This window comes from Alosa pseudoharengus, unplaced genomic scaffold (genome assembly GCF_046254945.1).
Source record: "Alosa pseudoharengus isolate Yale_2024_CS ecotype anadromous, Long Island Sound unplaced genomic scaffold, YU_APseudo_1.1 YU_APseudo_1.1_scf_6, whole genome shotgun sequence".
NCBI lineage: Eukaryota > Metazoa > Chordata > Actinopteri > Clupeiformes > Clupeidae > Alosa > Alosa pseudoharengus.
In genome coordinates, this window is record NW_027468848.1 from 40,310,257 (window position 1) to 40,329,770 (window position 19,514).

The 19,514-nt window shown below is 39.3% G+C and overlaps 1 protein-coding gene across 3 annotated transcripts in view; it reads right to left on the reverse strand.

The window, feature by feature from the left end:
- Nucleotides 1-19,514, reverse strand: part of LOC143106372 (drebrin-like protein) — a 72,225-nt gene that overhangs the window by 8,958 nt on the left and 43,753 nt on the right. For all 3 annotated transcript variants that reach the window (XM_076270646.1, XM_076270645.1, XM_076270647.1), the window contains one exon: nucleotides 583-662. In XM_076270646.1, coding sequence (XP_076126761.1) covers nucleotides 583-662 — 80 coding nt within the window. The remainder of the gene's footprint in view (nucleotides 1-582; nucleotides 663-19,514) is intronic.

Consider the following 19,514-nt stretch of genomic DNA (forward strand, 5'->3'; position numbering starts at 1 on the left):
AGAAGTAATAGTAAATAGTAATAGTAAAGAATTAGTAATACTGAGTTCACATGACATAAACTAGCAGTGTATTTGCAATACTCTTATCACATTCAAATTTGAAGAGCTCTTTTCCAAAACACTAAATTAATTTAGACATTAGTTTAAGTTATTAAGTTAACATAATTAAGTTATGTTATTTAATTGTGTATTTCAGGTAATAACAATACAAGTGCAGTTGTGTCGTTTTGATTGAGTAAAGATAAATCAAATAACAATAATCCAATTACAGTTCCACTTAAAATTACTTGGAAAACAAAATGTAAAAAAAAAGTATTAATGAAAATGCATTAAAATGAAAATTTGGAAAAGAGCTCTTCATTTATATTTTACATAATGTCTAGCATTGATGTCTGTGATTTCAACTCAGAAAACATCAACAAAAAATACTGTATTATCAGCTTTTGTTCTCTCTCTCTTTTTCTTTTAAAGAGTGGAGCATACAGTGCTACAAATATGTGCAAGTGCTCCACGGAAAGGGTTTTCGATTCAATTTAGTGCCATTTCCCTATGAGAATATGTCCTGTACTTAATGAATATTACCTGGGCTGGCTCCTCATGCAAGCTGTCTGGCTCTGGCTCACAATGCTTCTCTTCAGGCTCTTTGTACTGCTTAGTAATAACTGTAGAAACATTAAGAGTGAATGAATCACAGCGTTTACAGCTACTGAGGTTTTAATACAACCCCGATTCCCAAAAAGTTGGGACAAGGTACAAATTGTAAATAAAAAACGGAATGCAATAATTTACAAATCTCAAAAACCTGTTGTATTCACAATAGAACATAGACTACATATCAAATGTTGAATTGACATATAGGGATGTAAAAATCAGAGAATTTTGAGGTAGTTTCCCTAAAACATAGTACAAACTGATTAACGATTACCAAAGTTGCCAATTCATTCATTGTCAACAACTATTTGAGTAATTGATTATTGTTGCAGCCATACATCTCACTACTAACTTACTCAACTGTGCACACAATTGAAAGATTTTGGTGTTTTAACATTTCAACACATGAATTAGATTACTTTGTTTCATGTCATGTTTCCTACAGTATCTCCCTTTGTCTGCAACTGCTAATTTGCTGATTTGATTGCATTAAAAAGACTGTAAATAGTCAGGCCTTCCTGTGTGTAGCTTTATGCATGTGAATTCACATTTATTGTTTCCACTCACTGCCCATCGAGCCTCAGTCTTAGAACCAGCAGTCGGTTACACTAGTAAGTTCGGGTAAATTGTATGTTGGACATCTAGTTGGAAATTGTTTGTAGATACTCAGGCTGTTGAGCGATTAAAAAATGCAATCTCAATTAACAGCATGAAATTGCATTATAACCTAAAGGGTCTGTGGGTATTTCTCCCAGGGAATTTTTCACAGTTCTGGTGGCCCCTTTTTTCAAGCAGTTTGAGACAGAAAGAGTAGGCCTACAGGCATTCAGGGCCCCTCATCTGACTCACATCAAGCATGATAGTTTCCACTGACAAGGGACACGCAAGGAAAAACGGTTTTGTCTTGAAGTCTCTCTCTCTCTCTCTCTCTCTCTGACGCGCATGCACGCACAAGCACACACACACAAACACTGCATACGTAGAAGCCACATTTCTCTCTCACTGTCTCTCTATCACACACATAGCGTGCGTGCCATGAAGTAAATTAGAAAAAGCCTTGCAGCCTAATCATGACCTGTCCTTCTCACTAGTGCACTTTCGGGTCAAGTCATTGTCAAATGCTAGCTGCACCAACTGAAGCACCGTGGGTCTATGGACATTTTCTTATATCAATTTTATCTATGTCTTTTCGGTCAACTTTATCAGTTCAAGTGTGCTTCTCTCCCTTAAACTATGTTTAAATCCAGTAACTGTGGCCTACGTTTCGCTTGTATTTATTTTGAAGTAACAAATCAAATAGCATCAAGACACCAGACCAGTCAGCACCACGAACTACGTCCTTCAAATTAATTTCATGCAAATATGTTTTGTTTTTATGTCATGACATTTTAGTTGATGTTGGAACATTTAATATGGATATATATTAAATACACATAAAAGGAACATTTTGGGGCTAAAGGCTAGGCCAGGACTCGACAGCTCACACAGCTCGACTCTGTTCTACCATCAAACTTTATAACCCCTATTGACTATTCCCTCCCCCTTTCCTTTGTGTGTATGTGTCAGAGGCGACTCTTAGACTACAAGAGACGCTCCACCTCCTCTGAAATATCACGGAAAAGTTTATCAAATGTTACTGTATATACATTACTATTCCAACTAGAGCATGCTAGAACGTGTTCGACTTCATGGCTAGTTCGTCCAGCAATAAGTTTTCGCCGGTCGTCTATCGTGATTTTTTTTCTCATACATTGCTGCGACTACATGATCCAATTAAAAACCCATAGAAGCTCAGCTTCACTGGATTTTCAATTGCACTTCATAATGTACTTTTCTCAGTGCAGCAAAGCTAGACGTTTATTGGACAAACTCTCAAGTTTGAAGTTTTCAAGTTTCAAGTTCAGTCCATGCTTTGCAAAGTGTTGGCAGGTGAAGTCAAGAGGCAGGCTGCAGCTCAAATTCTCACATATTGTCAGCAATACAGTCAGTAAATAAAGCCATAAATATAGGGTAGTTGAATTTGTCACTTGCTTTTGTTTCAGTTGTGTATTAAAGCTACAGTAGGTTGCACTGAACTAGCTCACTATATAGCTGTGTATAGTGGCAGGTAGATGATGCTAATGTTAGACAAGGTCTAGGCATTTTTGAGGAAAGGTTATTGTACATTTTTTTAAAAGTTCAATGTCTTCTAGGGCTGCAGCTATCGATTCTTTTTGTAATCGATTAATCTAGCACTTTATCGATCGATTAATCGGATACATTTTTTTTTGCATTTTTAAACAACCGAAACAAATAATGCATAACGAAAATGACATGGCTGTAAAATGATCAAGCAATTGGCACAGAGGTATTTATTCTAACTCCAACATTTGGCTCCAAAACTAAGCCCATTTATTGCAATTTACCCATTTAGTGTTTATAAGTGCCAGTGCCAACAATTAAATAATGTTCAAAATGCTCTCTGTAAAATTGCAGCCTCTTGTGCATGACTTAGCTGGGCGAACAAAGCTGTCCATACTATGTTGTGAAGTGCTGGGAGGGAGAAGAGGGAAAGCAATTTAATGTATTAATATGCACAACAAGTTTCATGCTGTAATCTACACCTGACATCAAAGTAAATATCTGTTTTATGTACAGTAGATTTCTACACCTGCAGCATTTGCCATTAGGCTACTAACAAATAATTGTACCAATAGGCTACTTAAAAATAGCCTAACATTAGGCTACTAACAAATAATTTTACCATTAGGCTAAAATCATTTCTGGGGTGAGCCTATTTGCTATGGTAACCTAGCAACCTGTTTGTGTGTGTGTGTGCACGCGTGTGGTGCATGAGGGAAGATGAGGGTGCATGCATGTGTGTATAAGAAGGGGTTCTTTTTGAGGCACTGTCTTGCAATTGAACATGAATAAATGTACTACTTAACAACATCAAAGTTAAACATTATATCACGACATCGCTACAAATACAGTATGTGATTAAAATCAGCCAACTTTATTGTAGGCTATAGGCTACGTAGATAGGCTAGCTGCTAGATAGATTGATAGATAGCCTACTTTATTGACGCTTGGTGAAACAGCATGAAGTGGATGTTTTCGGTTCAGATGCTTGTGTTCTTTTCCTTTTTGAGTATGTAAAGATCCCAAAACTTTGCTTGAAAACTTTAGACATTCTCTGCCATTTATGGACATCTTGACTCCGCCATCGCGCCAGCTAAATTCAGAATGTATCACGATTCACGCACTAGTGGTGTGCTTCCTGAACAACGGTCTGTGTGGAACAATCAGATCCCTGCGCGTATAGTGCGCGTCATAGGAATTTAACAAAGCTTCGAGGCAGGGTTTTTGCCTCGAGTATTTTTTTTAATCGAGTTATTCGAGTAACTCGATGAATCGTTTCAGCCCTAATGTCTTCTGAATATGGATCCACTGTATAACAATGAAATAATGGTTTCAGTTTTTGTAATTAAGTGTGCTTGCAAAGCAGCACACTTATTGTTCTTCTTAAGTTTTCTTATTATTAAGTGTGCTTGCAAAGCAGCACACTTATTGTTCTTCTTAAGTTTTCTTATTATTAATATTATTAAGTGTGCTTGCAAAGCAGCACACTTATTGTTCTTCTTAAGTTTTCTTATTAGTGGGTTTGATCCAGCAAGACCACAGCATGGCTTTGCCCTTGTCCCTTGTCGTTTTCGCGGTATTCCCGTTTTTCTGCGTTTTTCGGCCCCATTGAAATGAATGGCGGAATGTTCAAGGATTCTAAATCCGATTGTGACATCACAGCTCTGATTGTTTAAGCTTGCACCTGGAAGAGTTCTAAGCCACCTGGCAATGTCTAATGGCCTGGGCTGGGCTGTCTGTGTATAATGAAGGTGTGTGCATGTAACTTTTGACCCGTATGCCGTATGGTCAAAGCGCTGTCTCATCTTTTTTTTAAAGCCAAACCATGTTGATACAGGTCATTAAAAAAATAATATATATATATTTTCCAAATCCATTCAGCCCAGTTCAATGCCTTGCCAGCACCAGTTGTAAAGCCAAACCATGTTCATATAGGTCATTAAATAAATAAATAAATAAAGTATTTCACCAATCCATTCAGCCCAGTCCTATGCCCAGCTAGCTCCATTCAAACTTAGTCATGTGTACAGTTGTATAGATTATTACATTGAGAACCACACTTTCATGCAGATATTATGCACATCCACGCATCATTACTATTCAAGTTAAGTTACTCATCATTGCCCGGCAAGAAGTCCACAATCAATTCAATTGTCTTGCCACGATCTGTGGAGCTTACAGACAACGTTATATTACTATAGGTTCTGTATGCTATTTAAAGCCGACCTAACGATGAGTCCCTTCATGACGGTGTGTTGCAATGCATTCTGGGTGCTGTGCTGTGATTCGACGGCTCGTCACCTGACCCACCAAACAACAACTCTCTGAGATGTGGCGTAAATATCGCGTAAAAACCTTGTTGCCGGAACAACAGGGAAGAGGCAACAGGATAGCAGCACGAAAGATACACAGGATACACACGGAATTTTCATGGACGTCCTTATCAATCTATGGTCTAACTTATAAACGTGTCGGGTCAACGTCAACGATATGTAAGTTAGGCTAATGTAAACGTTAGCTATTTGCTGTTGTCATATGCTTTACGTGATGGCCATTCATCACACTGAATCAGAATTACCTTAGCTCTCAGTAAGTTACAGTTTATTATAGTCATGTGATTTACATAAAGTAGTAAACAACAGTAATGTTTAACGTGTGAACAAGTTAAATTCTACCCCACAAGCCACAATAGGAACGTTCAAGTAAGCGTTAGCACATATACAAACCTTTTAATGTTAGCTAACATGCTAAGCATTGAAAATGAATGCGTTAGCAATATCCACTGCTTTTTTTGAGCTGACAAGCCCTGGAAATGCGTTAACGTAATCAGCCAAATTGACTCACTTCTTAAGACCCTTGGTATGGTGTTACAAGGATGTGCAGTCGACATGTAAATTGTTAGTATGGTTTTAATGTGTAAACAGACCAACCGTGATTTTGCAATGACGTCATTTTAGGTACTACTTTCACGAAGTCTGTAGTTCTGTCAAAGTTTATCTTATCATTGAACAGACTACATGGTTATCTTCCTTAGACTTCGTAGATGTAGTTACTACAATTTGGAAGCGAAATTCGAAGTGTAAATATTGTTTTAATGTGTAAACAGACCAACCGCGATTTTGCAATGAAGTGAATGGAGACATTTTAGGTAGGCTACTACTTTCACAAAGTCTGTAGTTCTGTCAAAATGTATCTTATCGGTGAACAGACTACATGGTTATCTTCCTTAGACTTCGTAGATGTAGTTACTACAATTTGGAAGTGCAAATATGGTTTAAATGTGTAAACAAGACGCCTGATGTTTAATATATGTTACTGAATGGGCACAGTATTATTGTGTACAATAATGGGCTATCAGTAGTATGTAAACAGTTCATGTGTTATGTGATTTACATAAACTAGTAAACAACAGAAATGTTAAAAGCTGGTATTGTGTTTCCTGAATTCTTACATTCAGGCATTCAAATGAAATGTAATTAAATAGCATATATATACTCTATCAGTGTATGATGCTTGCATGAGGGAAACATCCCAAAACAACGGCACCCATATAATTGCTGTTGTTTTGAGAAGTATTTCTCATGCAAGCATCATGCAACAATGCAAAAACAAAGAAACTAGTGTAGGTACTACTTTCACGAAGTCTGTAGTTCTGTCAAAATGTATCTTATCGTTAAACATACTACATGGTTATCTTCCTTAGACTTCGTAGATGTAGTTACTACTACAATTTGGAAGCGAAATTCGAAGTGGAAATATGGTTTAAATGTGTAAACAAGACGCCTGATGTTTAATATATGTTAATGAATGGGCACAGTATTATTGTGTACAGTAATGGGCTATCAGTAGTATGAACAGTTCATGTGTTATGTGATTTACATAAACTAGTAAACAACAGAAATGTTAAAAGCTGGTATTGTGTTTCCTGAATTCTTACATTCAGGCATTCAAATGAAATGTAATTAAATAGCATATAAATACTTTATCAGTGTATGATGCTTGCATGAGGGAAACATCCCAAAACAACGGCACCCATATAATTGCTGTTGTTTTGAGAAGTATTTCTCATGCAAGCATCATGCAACAATGCAAAAACAAAGAAACTAGTGTAGGCCTAATTATATTTTACATTAGTAAAGCAGTACTCTGATGTGCATGCTTTCACAAACTTTTGTGAACAATCTTAGCACTTTAAACATTGACTGTTTTGAAGTGCATGTAGGCAATATAGTATAAAAATAATAATAATTGTGATATCATTACAATTTGATGGGGGGGTGGGTTCATGTAGGTGGGCCCTATGACCCCAAAGTATGCCTTGACTGGGCCTCAGGTCAAAGAAGTTTGAGAAAGGCTGATGTAGACGACAAAGCAGCAAGGAGGCGTCGTGTGATCATTTAAACAAGTTTTATGACAAGGTCGATGAGGGTGGGAAAAATTGTACATTTCTGTGCAAACTTTGCCCGCACTTCAGTCACATTGTCTTTTAAGAAAATGCAGTCCATTTTTCGGTTTCAGCAGTCAACAACCTTGACTATTCGAAGATACTAATCTATTGTGTACAGTAATGGGCTATCAGTAGTATGTAAACAGTTCATGTGTTATGTGATTTACATAAACTAGTAAACAACAGAAATGTTAAAAGCTGGTATTGTATTTCCTGAATTCTTACATTCAGGCATTCAAATGAAATGTAATTAAATAGCATATCAATCATGCAACAATGCAAAAACAATGAAACTAGTGTAGGCCTAATTATATTTTACATTAGTAAAGCAGTACTCTGATGTGCATGCTTTCACAAACTTTTGTGAACAATCTTAGCACTTTAAACATTGACTGTTTTGAAGTGCATGTAGGCAATATAATATAAAAATAATAATAATTGTGATATCATTACAATTTGATGGGGGGGTGGGTTCATGTAGGTGGGCCCTATGACCCCAAAGTATGCCTTGACTGGGCCTCAGGTCAAAGAAGTTTGAGAAAGGCTGATGTAGACGACAAAGCAGCAAGGAGGCGTCGTGTGATCATTTAAACAAGTTTTATGACAAGGTCGATGAGGGTGGGAAAAATCGTACATTTCTGTGCAAACTTTGCCCGCACTTCAGTCACATTGTCTTTTAAGAAAATGCAGTCCATTTTTCGGTTTCAGCAGTCAACAACCTCAGAACTGACCCTTCAGGCCTCTCAGGAGGCGCTGGCCTTCTAACCTAGCGACCACCTGAGCAACCAGCATGATTGCCCTAGCAACCAGCATAGCAACCACGTTATTTATGCGTTTTAGCTTATTGGATGTTGCGTTAATGCAGATAACTTTTGATCCGTGTGCCCGATTTTCATAAATGAGGTACCGTTGGAATCCTTGGATGAGGCCGAGTTCCGTGCCCCAGATCAAACCCACTCTTGCAGTTCCTCGGAACCGCAATTCTAGTTAATATTATTATTATTCCCGACTCCCTAATTTTTTTCCAGCTCCTGTGCGTAGGCCCTTTGTACGGAGCCCTCCGGGTGACATGGGGGGAAAAAAACATGGGTTAGAAAAAAAAAAAAAAGTAGTGGGGAAAAAAAAACATGAGGAAGAAAAAAAAAACGATGCACTTTTGCAGGATCTTATTGCGGGATCTCGCAAAGTTTTGCGGGATCTCGCAAAAAGTTTTGCGAGATCTCGCAAAACTTTGCGAGATCTCGCAAAACTTTTTTTCTACTTTTGGAACTTGCTGGGCTTCCTACTTGACCCCAATAGGCCCACAAACCACTACCGCCAGATGGCAATCTATCATGATACTATGATTGCTCTATCCCTGTTGCGTGTTGTGGGTTTTCTGGACACATTACATAGGCCTATGACACGGGAGGGAGAGGGAGACACCTGCGTGCAGACACGCACACACGCAGGCGCGTAGCAAGCATGGGGGATGTGGGTGTTATAATGTACACAGTTTTGCTGGAACACGATTATATCCCTCACACTTTTTGTCAGATTAAATTGAAAGTAAAATATGGAAATAAACGCTCCCGTAAAGAGTTGGAACCGTATCTATAACGAACACACAGAGACACAAATAGGTCTGTTGATTTGATTGAACGGTCATCCAGCCAATCACACCAAGTTAGGTGAAGAACCAGAGCCGCTCTGATCAAATTCAAAGTGTACGTCTTTCAAGGCTGCTGCTTGGGTCTGCATTGTAACGTCTGCAGTGAGCAGATTTCAGATAGAATTGAAATGATAATTGTTACCGCATTATGCTAATTTAGTAAACCAAAATTCACTGTCTGACTGACAGTTTTTGCCACAATGCAGGGAGTCAAAGTAAAAGCGGGGTGCGTGCACCAAGGCACCTGTTTCTGCAGGAAAACCTTTGGCTACTGTTCTCAGAGCATTATGCTTTCTCTGCCTATGATCTGCAGCTTTTCTCAAACTATGGGCCTCCTCAACAATGAACCTACTACTGCTCCACGTAGCCGCGAAATTAAGTTATGCCCGGTGCTTCACACATCTGCTCATTTGCAGCATACTGTAGGGAATGGCTACTCGCGAACGTTGTGGATTACTTGCGAACATTGTTGATTACTTGCGAACACTGTGGATACTTGCGAACTCTGTGGATTAGGCTACTTGCGGACTCTGAATTATCTCTGGACACTTACGGTCAGTCTCATAACGCTCCAGGCTGGAGCTGCTGTACAGACTAAACCAGTACTTTCTCAAAGCCGGTCATAGGACCCTGTGATCTAGCGCAGTCTATTGATTGCCTTGTTATTGCAGTCTAGTGTGGCCTACTGTGTGTGTGTGTGTGTGTGTGTGTGTGTGTGTGTGTGTGTGTGTGTGTGTGTGTGTGTGTGTGTGTGTGTGTGCGTGCGCGCGCTTTGAGTTTAGCCCCCGGCCGGGGTTAATGGCCAGTCCCTTCCCCTAGTTTAACTCGGCCATAGAGAGGGCTAGTTTAAGCGGGTTGTATGAATGCGGGGTGGTTGTGTGTGGGAGGTAGTGGTGTATTAATTAATTCTTGTGAATAAACTGTGAAAAGTAAATCCCGAGTTGTGTGTGTGTGTGTGTGTGTGTGTGTGTGTGTGTGTGTAACTCCTCCTCCGACTACCAATAACATAATTACAATACTTATTCATTTGGTGTCATCAACTATATAGACATAGCCCAGTCAGCACACATACAGTACGTCTCCAAGACGCTTGGAAAGGAACAGCTTAATTACATCGCGTTCCATTTAGAACGTTTTATTTGATCTGATCTTACAAACGGCGGCGTCAAGACACATTTGAGTTCTACATCGGAGATAGAACGCTTATGATCGATCATGCAATGTGTGCGTCCCTGCAGCAAGTGAAACTGGAGGTAACGTGGGCTAGAAGCAACAATAGTTTAAACAAAACGTGGCTTCCTGTAACTATCAATGGAAAAATGCATAGAAACTGCTAATCATAATCTTTAAATTGACATTAATTAAGCTGGCTATATGCAACACAATTTATATATATTCCCTTTGCATATGTTTGGGTAGACTTCAAACGTTTTTGAATTTGAGCTTACAGTTCTGTGTCCTTTACATTTATTTAATAGGTATTAGTGATACCCAGGGTGCGATTTGTGTAAAAAACAGAGGGGGGTGGGGGATTTTGAATATGTTTGTAACCCCCCCCCCCCAAAAAAAAAAAAAATGAACGAACGAATAATTTCATAGCTAATAATAGCCTATATTAATTTTGCCAACTTTGTAACATTTACCTTTAGCTTAGTTTTAGTTTACCGTTGTGTATGACTTTAAACAGCGAGTGTGCTCAGCTCCTCTAATGCAGGGTTGGACTACGTTTTGAGAAACATACAAATTCACCTTGTTCTTGACCCATCTGAAATGACTCCTCTACCTTTGCTGCCTCCATCCTTTCTGTATTTGTTATGTAAAATGTTGTATATGATGACACTGAAGTCTTGAGTTAGTGAATTGGCTAACAGTGTTAGTTGGTATACAAATAGCCTACACATTGCGCTACACGCTGCGTAGGCTGCGTGCATTCTCTCTCCTGCAGATTTGCGTTCAGTAGCCAAGTGCGTAATATTGTAAAAGTTGAAAAAATATATGTGTTTATTGAAGCCTACAGAAAATAAATAGCTTACTATCATACTGTCAGTTAATTGGCTACAGTGCAGTGAAGAGTTTGGAGAGAAGTTATAGGGCAACTTGAAGTTTTATGAAAATAATTTACGAACCAGAACATATGGGCCATAAGCTTCTATTTCTTGCAGCTGTTAAAACACCCGCTAGATAGTTTAAATACCCACCAACATTTGTTTTTGCTGTACAGATTATTTCTGTAAGTTATTTGTCTACTAGGCCTAGCCTACTGGCTTATTTATCAAACGAGTGCTTTCTCGTTTCTCGAATCGCACCCTGGTGATACCTCGAAATTAGGCTGCTGTCTGTTAGGCAATTTATTGTAGCCTGCTGTGTGTGCGTGTCTGCACGCAGGTGTCTCCCTCTCCCTCCCTTGTCATAGGCCTATGTAATGTGTCCAGAAAACCCACAACACGCAACAGTGATAGAGCAATCAGAGTATCATGATACGATTGCCATCTGGCGGTGGTGGTTTGTGGGCCTATTGGGGTCAAGTAGGAAGCCCAGCAAGTTCCAAAAGTAGAAAAAAAGTTTTGCGAGATCTCGCAAATGAGATCCCGCAAAAGTTTTTTTTTCTTCTTCATGTTTTTTTTCCCCCACTACTTTTTTTTTTTTTTTCTAACCCATGTTTTTTTCCCCCATGTCACCCGGAGGGCTCCGTACCTTTGAGACAGAGACACCGTTCCAACTTTAAAACGTCCGGGCAGTACCGGTGTAACTTGCTCGAGAAGATGACGTCAAGTGGGCGTGTCGTTCGTCCGCCATATTGGATTGAATAGAAAGCGAAACTAAATTTTCACAGGTCACAAATTTGGTCCGAACGCCACGAAACTTGATGTACATTATCCTTGGACCAAGCCTCACAAAAGTTACTAGAAGGATTTTTGATTTTCGAAAGCGTTTGCCCGTCACAGCCAAACGAAATCGGCGGCGAAGCTCCGAAACAGGAAGTCGTCCATATCTCAGGAACACTGTCACATATCGTTACCAAATTTTGTATATGAACTGGGGACTCCAGTGTGAGGGTGCATAAGCTAAAAAAAGAAAAGAAATATTCCAAAAGTTTCCATCATTTGGCAAACCACCTACAGGTATTTGGTAACTCTCACCATTCACCTTCTAACACAATGCCTTCCAAGTATGCTCACTGTCTCTGGGTAGCCACAATGTCTCCGGGCAACCTTGCCCAATCATGAAATCCTTGCTCTGCCATGGGATAGTATGGACTTACGAACTGAAATAGCAAGGAGAACACTAGCTATATATAGCTTACATAATAGAGTTGTTTTCACATTGACGGTATTCAAATTAAATTTTTCATTATTGTTAAATATCATGATGGGAGAGTATTATTAAAAATGTTACAAGTATGCAAATTCATATGTTTATGGGAAATTAGGTTTTACTGGGTTGTTTTGTTGTAAAGACATGCAAGGCATTCTGGGCCGTAATGAACAGTGGTCGGCAGCACTCCATAGGCTACGTATTAATATGAATAGATGTTTCTGTAAACCTAGGGACAATAAACAGCTATGTCTGTTACAAAAACGAGCTGGTAATCGCTCATTGAAGAGGGTACTATGATAAAAAGATTGTTTTCCTAAAAGCATGGAGTTGACGAAAGAATAAGCAAGCAATGTCACGTTAATGTTAAATAGCCTAACGCTAGGTGGCATCGTTGTATTACATTTCACTGAATACGTGTGAGCTTCACAAGTAAGGAAGGTGCAAATATTATGTAATTTATCATGGGAAATTATTGGAAATGTTATTTCTTGTTTATTATAATTGCAAACCACACACATCCATTCGTAATCACACGTATACACGGGTTTCCCGTTTACCAACAAAACTAGATGCGCGCGCAGCCGTGAGGCAGAAGACGCTTGGTGGCCGTCCACAACGTTATAAACTTAACCTAAATAGTCGGCTGCTGTAAGCTACAATCGGATTTTTTTTGTATATCCCTGTTGTCTCAATGATAATAACATCTCATTTCAGACTATATTTCAAAGTTTGCCGTTCATTTGGATTATTAATATAACATCGTATTTTGTCATTTTTGGCGAAGACATGCATTCCGATATTTAACATTCTCTAACCATCGTGATTTCGAATTGGTGCCGTTTTCAGCACAAAAACTCATTTTATTCTTTTGCTCTTTTGCATTGCTCTATGCTGTTCTATGGTGCTTTCTGCCTCTTGGTTGCGCACGCATGTTTTCGTGACGTTCCATAGAAATCCATGTATAGGGAGGGAAAGTAATCTCATCGCCATCTAGTGGTTGCGTTCCTAGAGTTTAGCAGAGGGGATGGGATTTTTTTTTTTAGAAAAAATATATCTCGGTGCACATTGGGATCTTAATTTAATGCCTTCCATATGTTAGGCACTGGGGTCACCTCTATTGCTTCAAGTGGTCATACCTTATTTTTAGGATCAGTTGAATTGTTTTGAGTTTTTGTCGTAACATGATGATAACAAACTACAGTTGCATGTGACGTCACAGGTTTGGGCGCTTAATCTCTAACTGATCAATACGGCGAATTTGCTTAACTGGCTTACATATTTTTGTAATAACGGAAGGTGATGTAAACCGCGTGGTGATAACCTTTATGTCTGGATAACTGGTGTTGTGCTTCTACTCACATGAAGAGCTGGCAGTAAGTGTTAAGTGGCAATGCTAACCAGGCTAATAAACAAACCATGCTACGTGAGTAACGTCGAAGGGTAAAGTCACGTGGCTTTTTTGTAGTTCGTTTATGAAACAAAAGGAGCAATTTCGATTTTTTTAAATAAGGCAAAATAGGGTCTGACATTTTCACAGTTAGAAGATTATTACTGTATAGACACTGAAAATATTTTTGGTGGATAAGATCGCTGATTTGGCTTCACAGTATTTTTTTTAAAATAGGTCTATGGGACTTAACATTGGAGCTGCTCTTCGATAGGAACGCAACCAATTGGGGCGCTGGTTTTCACTTTCCCTCCCTATACACATTTAATACTGGAAGACTGTCTATTCGTTTATTTGATGTTGCTTAGCAACCAAGACTTCAGAGCAAAGATTCTAGAACAGAACTTCAGAGAGACACGTTTTGAGTTCGTGGCCAAGTACCTAAAATATCGGTTTCCATGTGTATGTGCTGGATGGTGTGCTTCCTTTATGAAAAGTAAGTGTTTTATACAGTTAACGTTACAGACATAATGAGTCATGTTGTAGTGGTCCACATAAATGTGCCCCTTCTGTTATTAGAATGCTAAGCGGAGATTTTAACATCATTCATTTCTTTGTGGCTAGAAGCTAGCTAGCTAGGTCATAGGGAGGAGATGTTGCTGTAACGTTATGAGATTTATGTTGCTTAGCGTAATGCCATGGTCATTTGATATGAGATGCTTGTACTCGTAACTTCGTCACTCGTAACTTTAGGACTCCTATTTTGTTTTACTAAGAGTAATTCAGGAAGCATTTTAGACCTAAAAGTAGCGCCTGAGTCTGTGACAGCTTAAGCGAGGACTCCTAATAAGACCGATTCACAAACAATGTTTTGTGGTGGCATTTCACGTCGCGATGTTTTGAAATGCGTCTAACAATCACGAGGGAACAAAAACAAAAAGGCCTATGTACATTTGTAAATAAATAGAAAACTATGGGTGAGAGGGATAAATTAATTTTATTTAATCGTAAAAGTAAATTGCATTCAATTAAATTGCAATTAAAAATATTTCCAGTAGGCTTTAATGTCACGCAAAAAGTACAACCAAAGCTGAGCTTGATCAACTAGAACGTCTAAAGAACCAGAACTTGAGTGTAGTTTTTTGCTGGGTCCCAGGCCATGTTGGTCAGAGGGGAAATGAGAAAGCGGACAGTGCTGCTAAGCAAGCCCTCAATGAAGAAGTCACAGAATGTCAAATCCCTGCCCCAGACCTTAAACCAATACTGAACTCTTACATCTCAGATAAGTGGCAATCTGAATGGGATTAATGTATCAACAACAAGCAAGGAATGTGAATTTTGGCACATTTTCATGATCCACTGGGTCGTTATGGGCCACACAAAATACGGTATTGCTAAAATTACTCCTATTGTGTCTATTAGAGACATGCGTTCATGAGTATCCAGCTACATTCAATGAGTTAAGTAAAATACATTCACACACACAAAAAAAACCCATCACTAATGTTGTGGACATTCCTTTATTCTGAGATACATCAATAGGCTCTCAAAACAATCCCAAACAGACATAAGGTCTTTATAGAGCAAATCCATATAGATTATTTGTCAAATAAACCAGTAAAACAGAATTAGGGGATGGAATATATAACATTCACACTCATAGCTCATATTTTTAAAATAAATCAGTGAAAAAGTATCCTGACAAACAAGCAGCATTTTAATGCCTTAGTCATATTTCATAATTTCAAATTTTTCTCTAGGTTACCTGATAGCCCAGTTTGAGAGGTGCAAGATGCGTGACATTATTTATTTTTGCAGCCAATCACTGCTGTTGTTTTATTTTATTGATTTGATTGTAGTCATAGAAGCTAAATTCGAAGGCAGGCCACAGGTAAAAGCCAACGAACCGCATTCACCCCGCAAGGCAATAGTTGAATAGAGCTTTTGAGGTATTGCCACTGCTCCAACACTGAAAGGCACTGTTAGAATGCTTGGATCAAGCCAGGTTCAGCATAGCGTATGTCACTGTCTGCTCACGTTGGTGACCGGACCAGGGCAAGCACACTTTCGCAGTTCCCGCCGGAAATGCAGTCTAGTTGTTATTGAAACAATATGTGTATTGTAATAGGCGAGATAGTACAGGTGAGTAGGGTGAACATTTAAATTTATAGATATCACCATGAAACTTTCCCAGTTGGTTACTTACATTAATACCAGTATTTTTTTTGTATTGCAAGTTTTCTGAAATGTTATTGAAATGATTCTCTATGCAAATTATGCTTTATGCACTAATTTGCATACATTTCCAAAAACTGAAATCTGAACACTGGATGAAGACAACTTCAAAATTAATGTTTCATTCTGGATATCTCCATCATTCAATAAATCAAATATTGCTGTCATTAGTATTTAAACATTGGTACATACCTTAGCACAACATAGATAGGAATACATCTGGAGAGTTTGATGTAGGTAAGTGTTACTGAAATGTTTTAGAATGTGAAAAACAATTCTTTTCAGGAAACTGTCTCTAGAAATATGTACTGGAATTGAAATCTGCCAACTCAAATCAAAAGTGTAGTAAAGCATTACTGCTTGCGGACGACACCAGGATCGATAGCTGCTTCTTCAGGCCTCGCCCCATGAAGACAGTTGAGACACTAAGATCTTGACAGGACTCTGCCTGCTCTGTGTTGTTGACTCCTGGTAAGTACGGCCACCACAGCTAGACTCGCTGCTTGTGTTCATGACTGCTAGCCTTATATGTGGCACACTCTGATGGCAGTTTAGGACAAGACATGATTGTCCATTGTCTCTAATGAGGAACTGTAGGTTACTGTATCAATATAAGGGTACAGTTTGTCACATGATTGGATAACGTTTCATGTTCTCCATGAAAGAACTGAAAATATATTCATAACCGTTAGATTTTCCATCATTTACATGTTTTAAGAACCTGTAAATGTACAGTATTGTTTTAATAAACTTAAGATTTTAACTGTACTACACACTTTTGGTTGGTTCTTTCTTGACTTGGACTTCAAATGGGTTAAAGACGGTTTTGGGCAGTCATTTTCTTTTTATTATTTATGACTAAACAGTAACTTTTATAGCTTGTTATACAGCAGAAATAGCCTGGCTAGCGCCACCACTTCTTAATGAGACGTGGTCTGGGAACAAAGCGTTAATTTTCTCGTATTTGAAAAAAATGCCCAGATCCGTTTATTGGGTGCCACGGATGTCTATCAAATTCGTCTGTGCATAGCTCATCATCGTCTTGCTTTCCCCCTTGTTCTGTGATTGGTCCCCTATCTCAGGCGAAAATTTGCTCCATGGTCTCCAGGCTGCCTTAGCAGCGTGAATCAAATCGCGCGCAAGGCAGCATGGGAACACCCAGGCTACAGCAGAAATGGATTCGGCACCTAAAAATCATCACGACACAATACAAGGTACTTTTCCTCAAAAATGCCTACTACATTTTTTCCTGGGCCTATTTCTCAAATTTCGATCCGGACTATATTGTTTACTTGAATGTTTAAAGCGATTTGATGGTCTTCTACACAAGGAGAGATTCAGAATAAAACAGCAAGGCAGATGCACGCCGAAAAATGATCTAATAGTCTATTTCAACTCCCCCTAAAGGCATCTGGCTGACTCGTAGAGCTGTGAGCCAAATGTAGCCAATGTTTGGTCTAAACTGGGTTTTGGGATAACTTCAACCCTCAAAGAATAATATAGTACTTTAATATTAATTTGATAACAGCTTCCCCTATTTCAAAGAGCAGCATCCACCACTGTGTGTGTGTGTGTGTGTGTGTATGTGTGTGTGTGTGTGTGTGTGTGTGTGTGTGTGTACAGTGGGCAGTGCTTCGACTTGGCCAGCTTCACTCGCGGTCCGCGCGTGGGATCACGCGACTTTAATTTGTATTTTCCCAGTGAGACGCTGCAACAACCCAAACAACCGGTAGATGGCTCAAGTGAGCAGGGTGTCTCGTAAAAAGAAATGGAGCCTGGAAAACCCTACACAGACTTCACTACAGACTTTATCAGACTGGTTTAGAAATAATTTAATAGCCAGAAATATGCCTGCCCTGCCCTAATAAAGAAATATTTGGTTAACTGCGAGTGAATCCCGTTTGCAGCCGTAGAAGAAATGCAGGACAAATTAAACATTCTGGTTTTCTCCGAGTGCAACGATGATAGACAGACATCATTTGTACAAAATATAGAGCATATTAACCTCCGTTGCTCAGCCAAATGCCTTCCTGTTACGTCCTGTTATCACGGAGTTACAGGCGATAAACGATTTTTTAAGGTCACAAGTTTACTTCATTAGCGGTTTATTTTTTTGATTATTAAAGAGTGTTTTTCATTTAAAGGTTTGACTTCGTGCTTATTCAGTAGAGCATTTAGTGCTCTTCCCAATCCCAGACGTTCACATTGCATGTTTGTTTGTAATGGATGCAACCGCGAGATAGGCTACGCGTTTGACGGCAATGAGTTGTGAACGGACATGAACCAAGACATATAGCCCAGCAACAATCTAGGGACTGTTCGTTATTTATTGAAGGGGCCACCGGAGGAATTTTGAGTGCTTCAGTCAAAAGTTGCATGACCCTCCCTTGCCTGCTAGAAATTGTTCAATGACCCTCCGACAGAATTGTTAAAAAAGACATGACCCTCCCCTTGCCAATTGTCGCATGTCTTCCGCCCGCGCTGCTTTGCGCCACAGCCACACACTGTGATAACGTTCTTAAATCAATCTTTCGTGAGCTTGCATGCTACCAGTCCTTCCTTTTCAAATGTGTTGCGCCTGTTTGCACAATTTCACAAATAATCATATGTGATTAATAATATGACAAATAATCCCTGTGCATGGGGACCGAAACAATGCATGCCAACTTGTTCCATGTTTATCACGTATTTTAACTTTCCCCCGCTGTCTTGCCGTAGAATAGGCTATCCCAGATTTTAATACTCTCATAACAACCCTGCCATCGGGCCTGTCTCTGTGTTGCCCTGTTGCTACCCCTTGCCCTTCCAACGAAACAGATGTCTTCAAATCATCGTTTTCCTTGCTTGAATGTCATAAACATACAACTTTATGCAGCAGAATTAGGCTACTGGAACATAACACATTTGACAAAGGACAGATGTATGTAACACTCCCAATTATCACCACTTTTGTTCAGAAATTCTAAAACAACGATGTTTTTTAACACTTCAAAATAACATTTGCTAAATTAACCTTACATTTTTCAGTAGCCATAGGTGTGTAGATTTGAACAAAATCTGGTTTGGTTTTTAACGGCACATGGACGGTTAGACCGAGAATTCTTGTCGTGAAATTAAAATTCCACTGGAGCTCCAAGCGGTTGTGTACACGCAGCCTTACAACACTGTTTACAGCTCTTTGAGTCACGGTAAAATGTCGTTTTTGGTACATAGCTAATTTAGATACACCTATGGTGTGGGTGGTTGCGTCTCTTTAGGAGCCCGCTGTCTTGGTTTGTATAAAAATGGATATAAGTGACACGTAGGCCTACACGCAAGACGGTGGAAATACGGGACCGACGGTAATAGGGGGAGTTCCGATATGTTGCTAGTGACAAAATATTAACTTTCAGTGTTTTACGATGTCTTTGTCATGGGGAAGTGTTTTTCCCCATGCATTTATTCTAGGCTACTGTCAGTGACTGACGCGAGAGAAGCGGTGTCTGTATTGTGTTGATTGCGTTGCGTTAACTAAAGCAGTTTAATTAAATGGAATGTTAGTTGTGAACAAACGAGCTACTTGGTGAGGCTTGGCCTCACAGATGCGCTCGTGCCTTAGATCAGGGTCCCCAACCTTTTACGTACCATGGACCGGTTTGATTCCCATTTTTTTTCCACGGACCGTGGGGGGGGGGTTGGGGGTTCCATGTTCCATATGTGTTGTG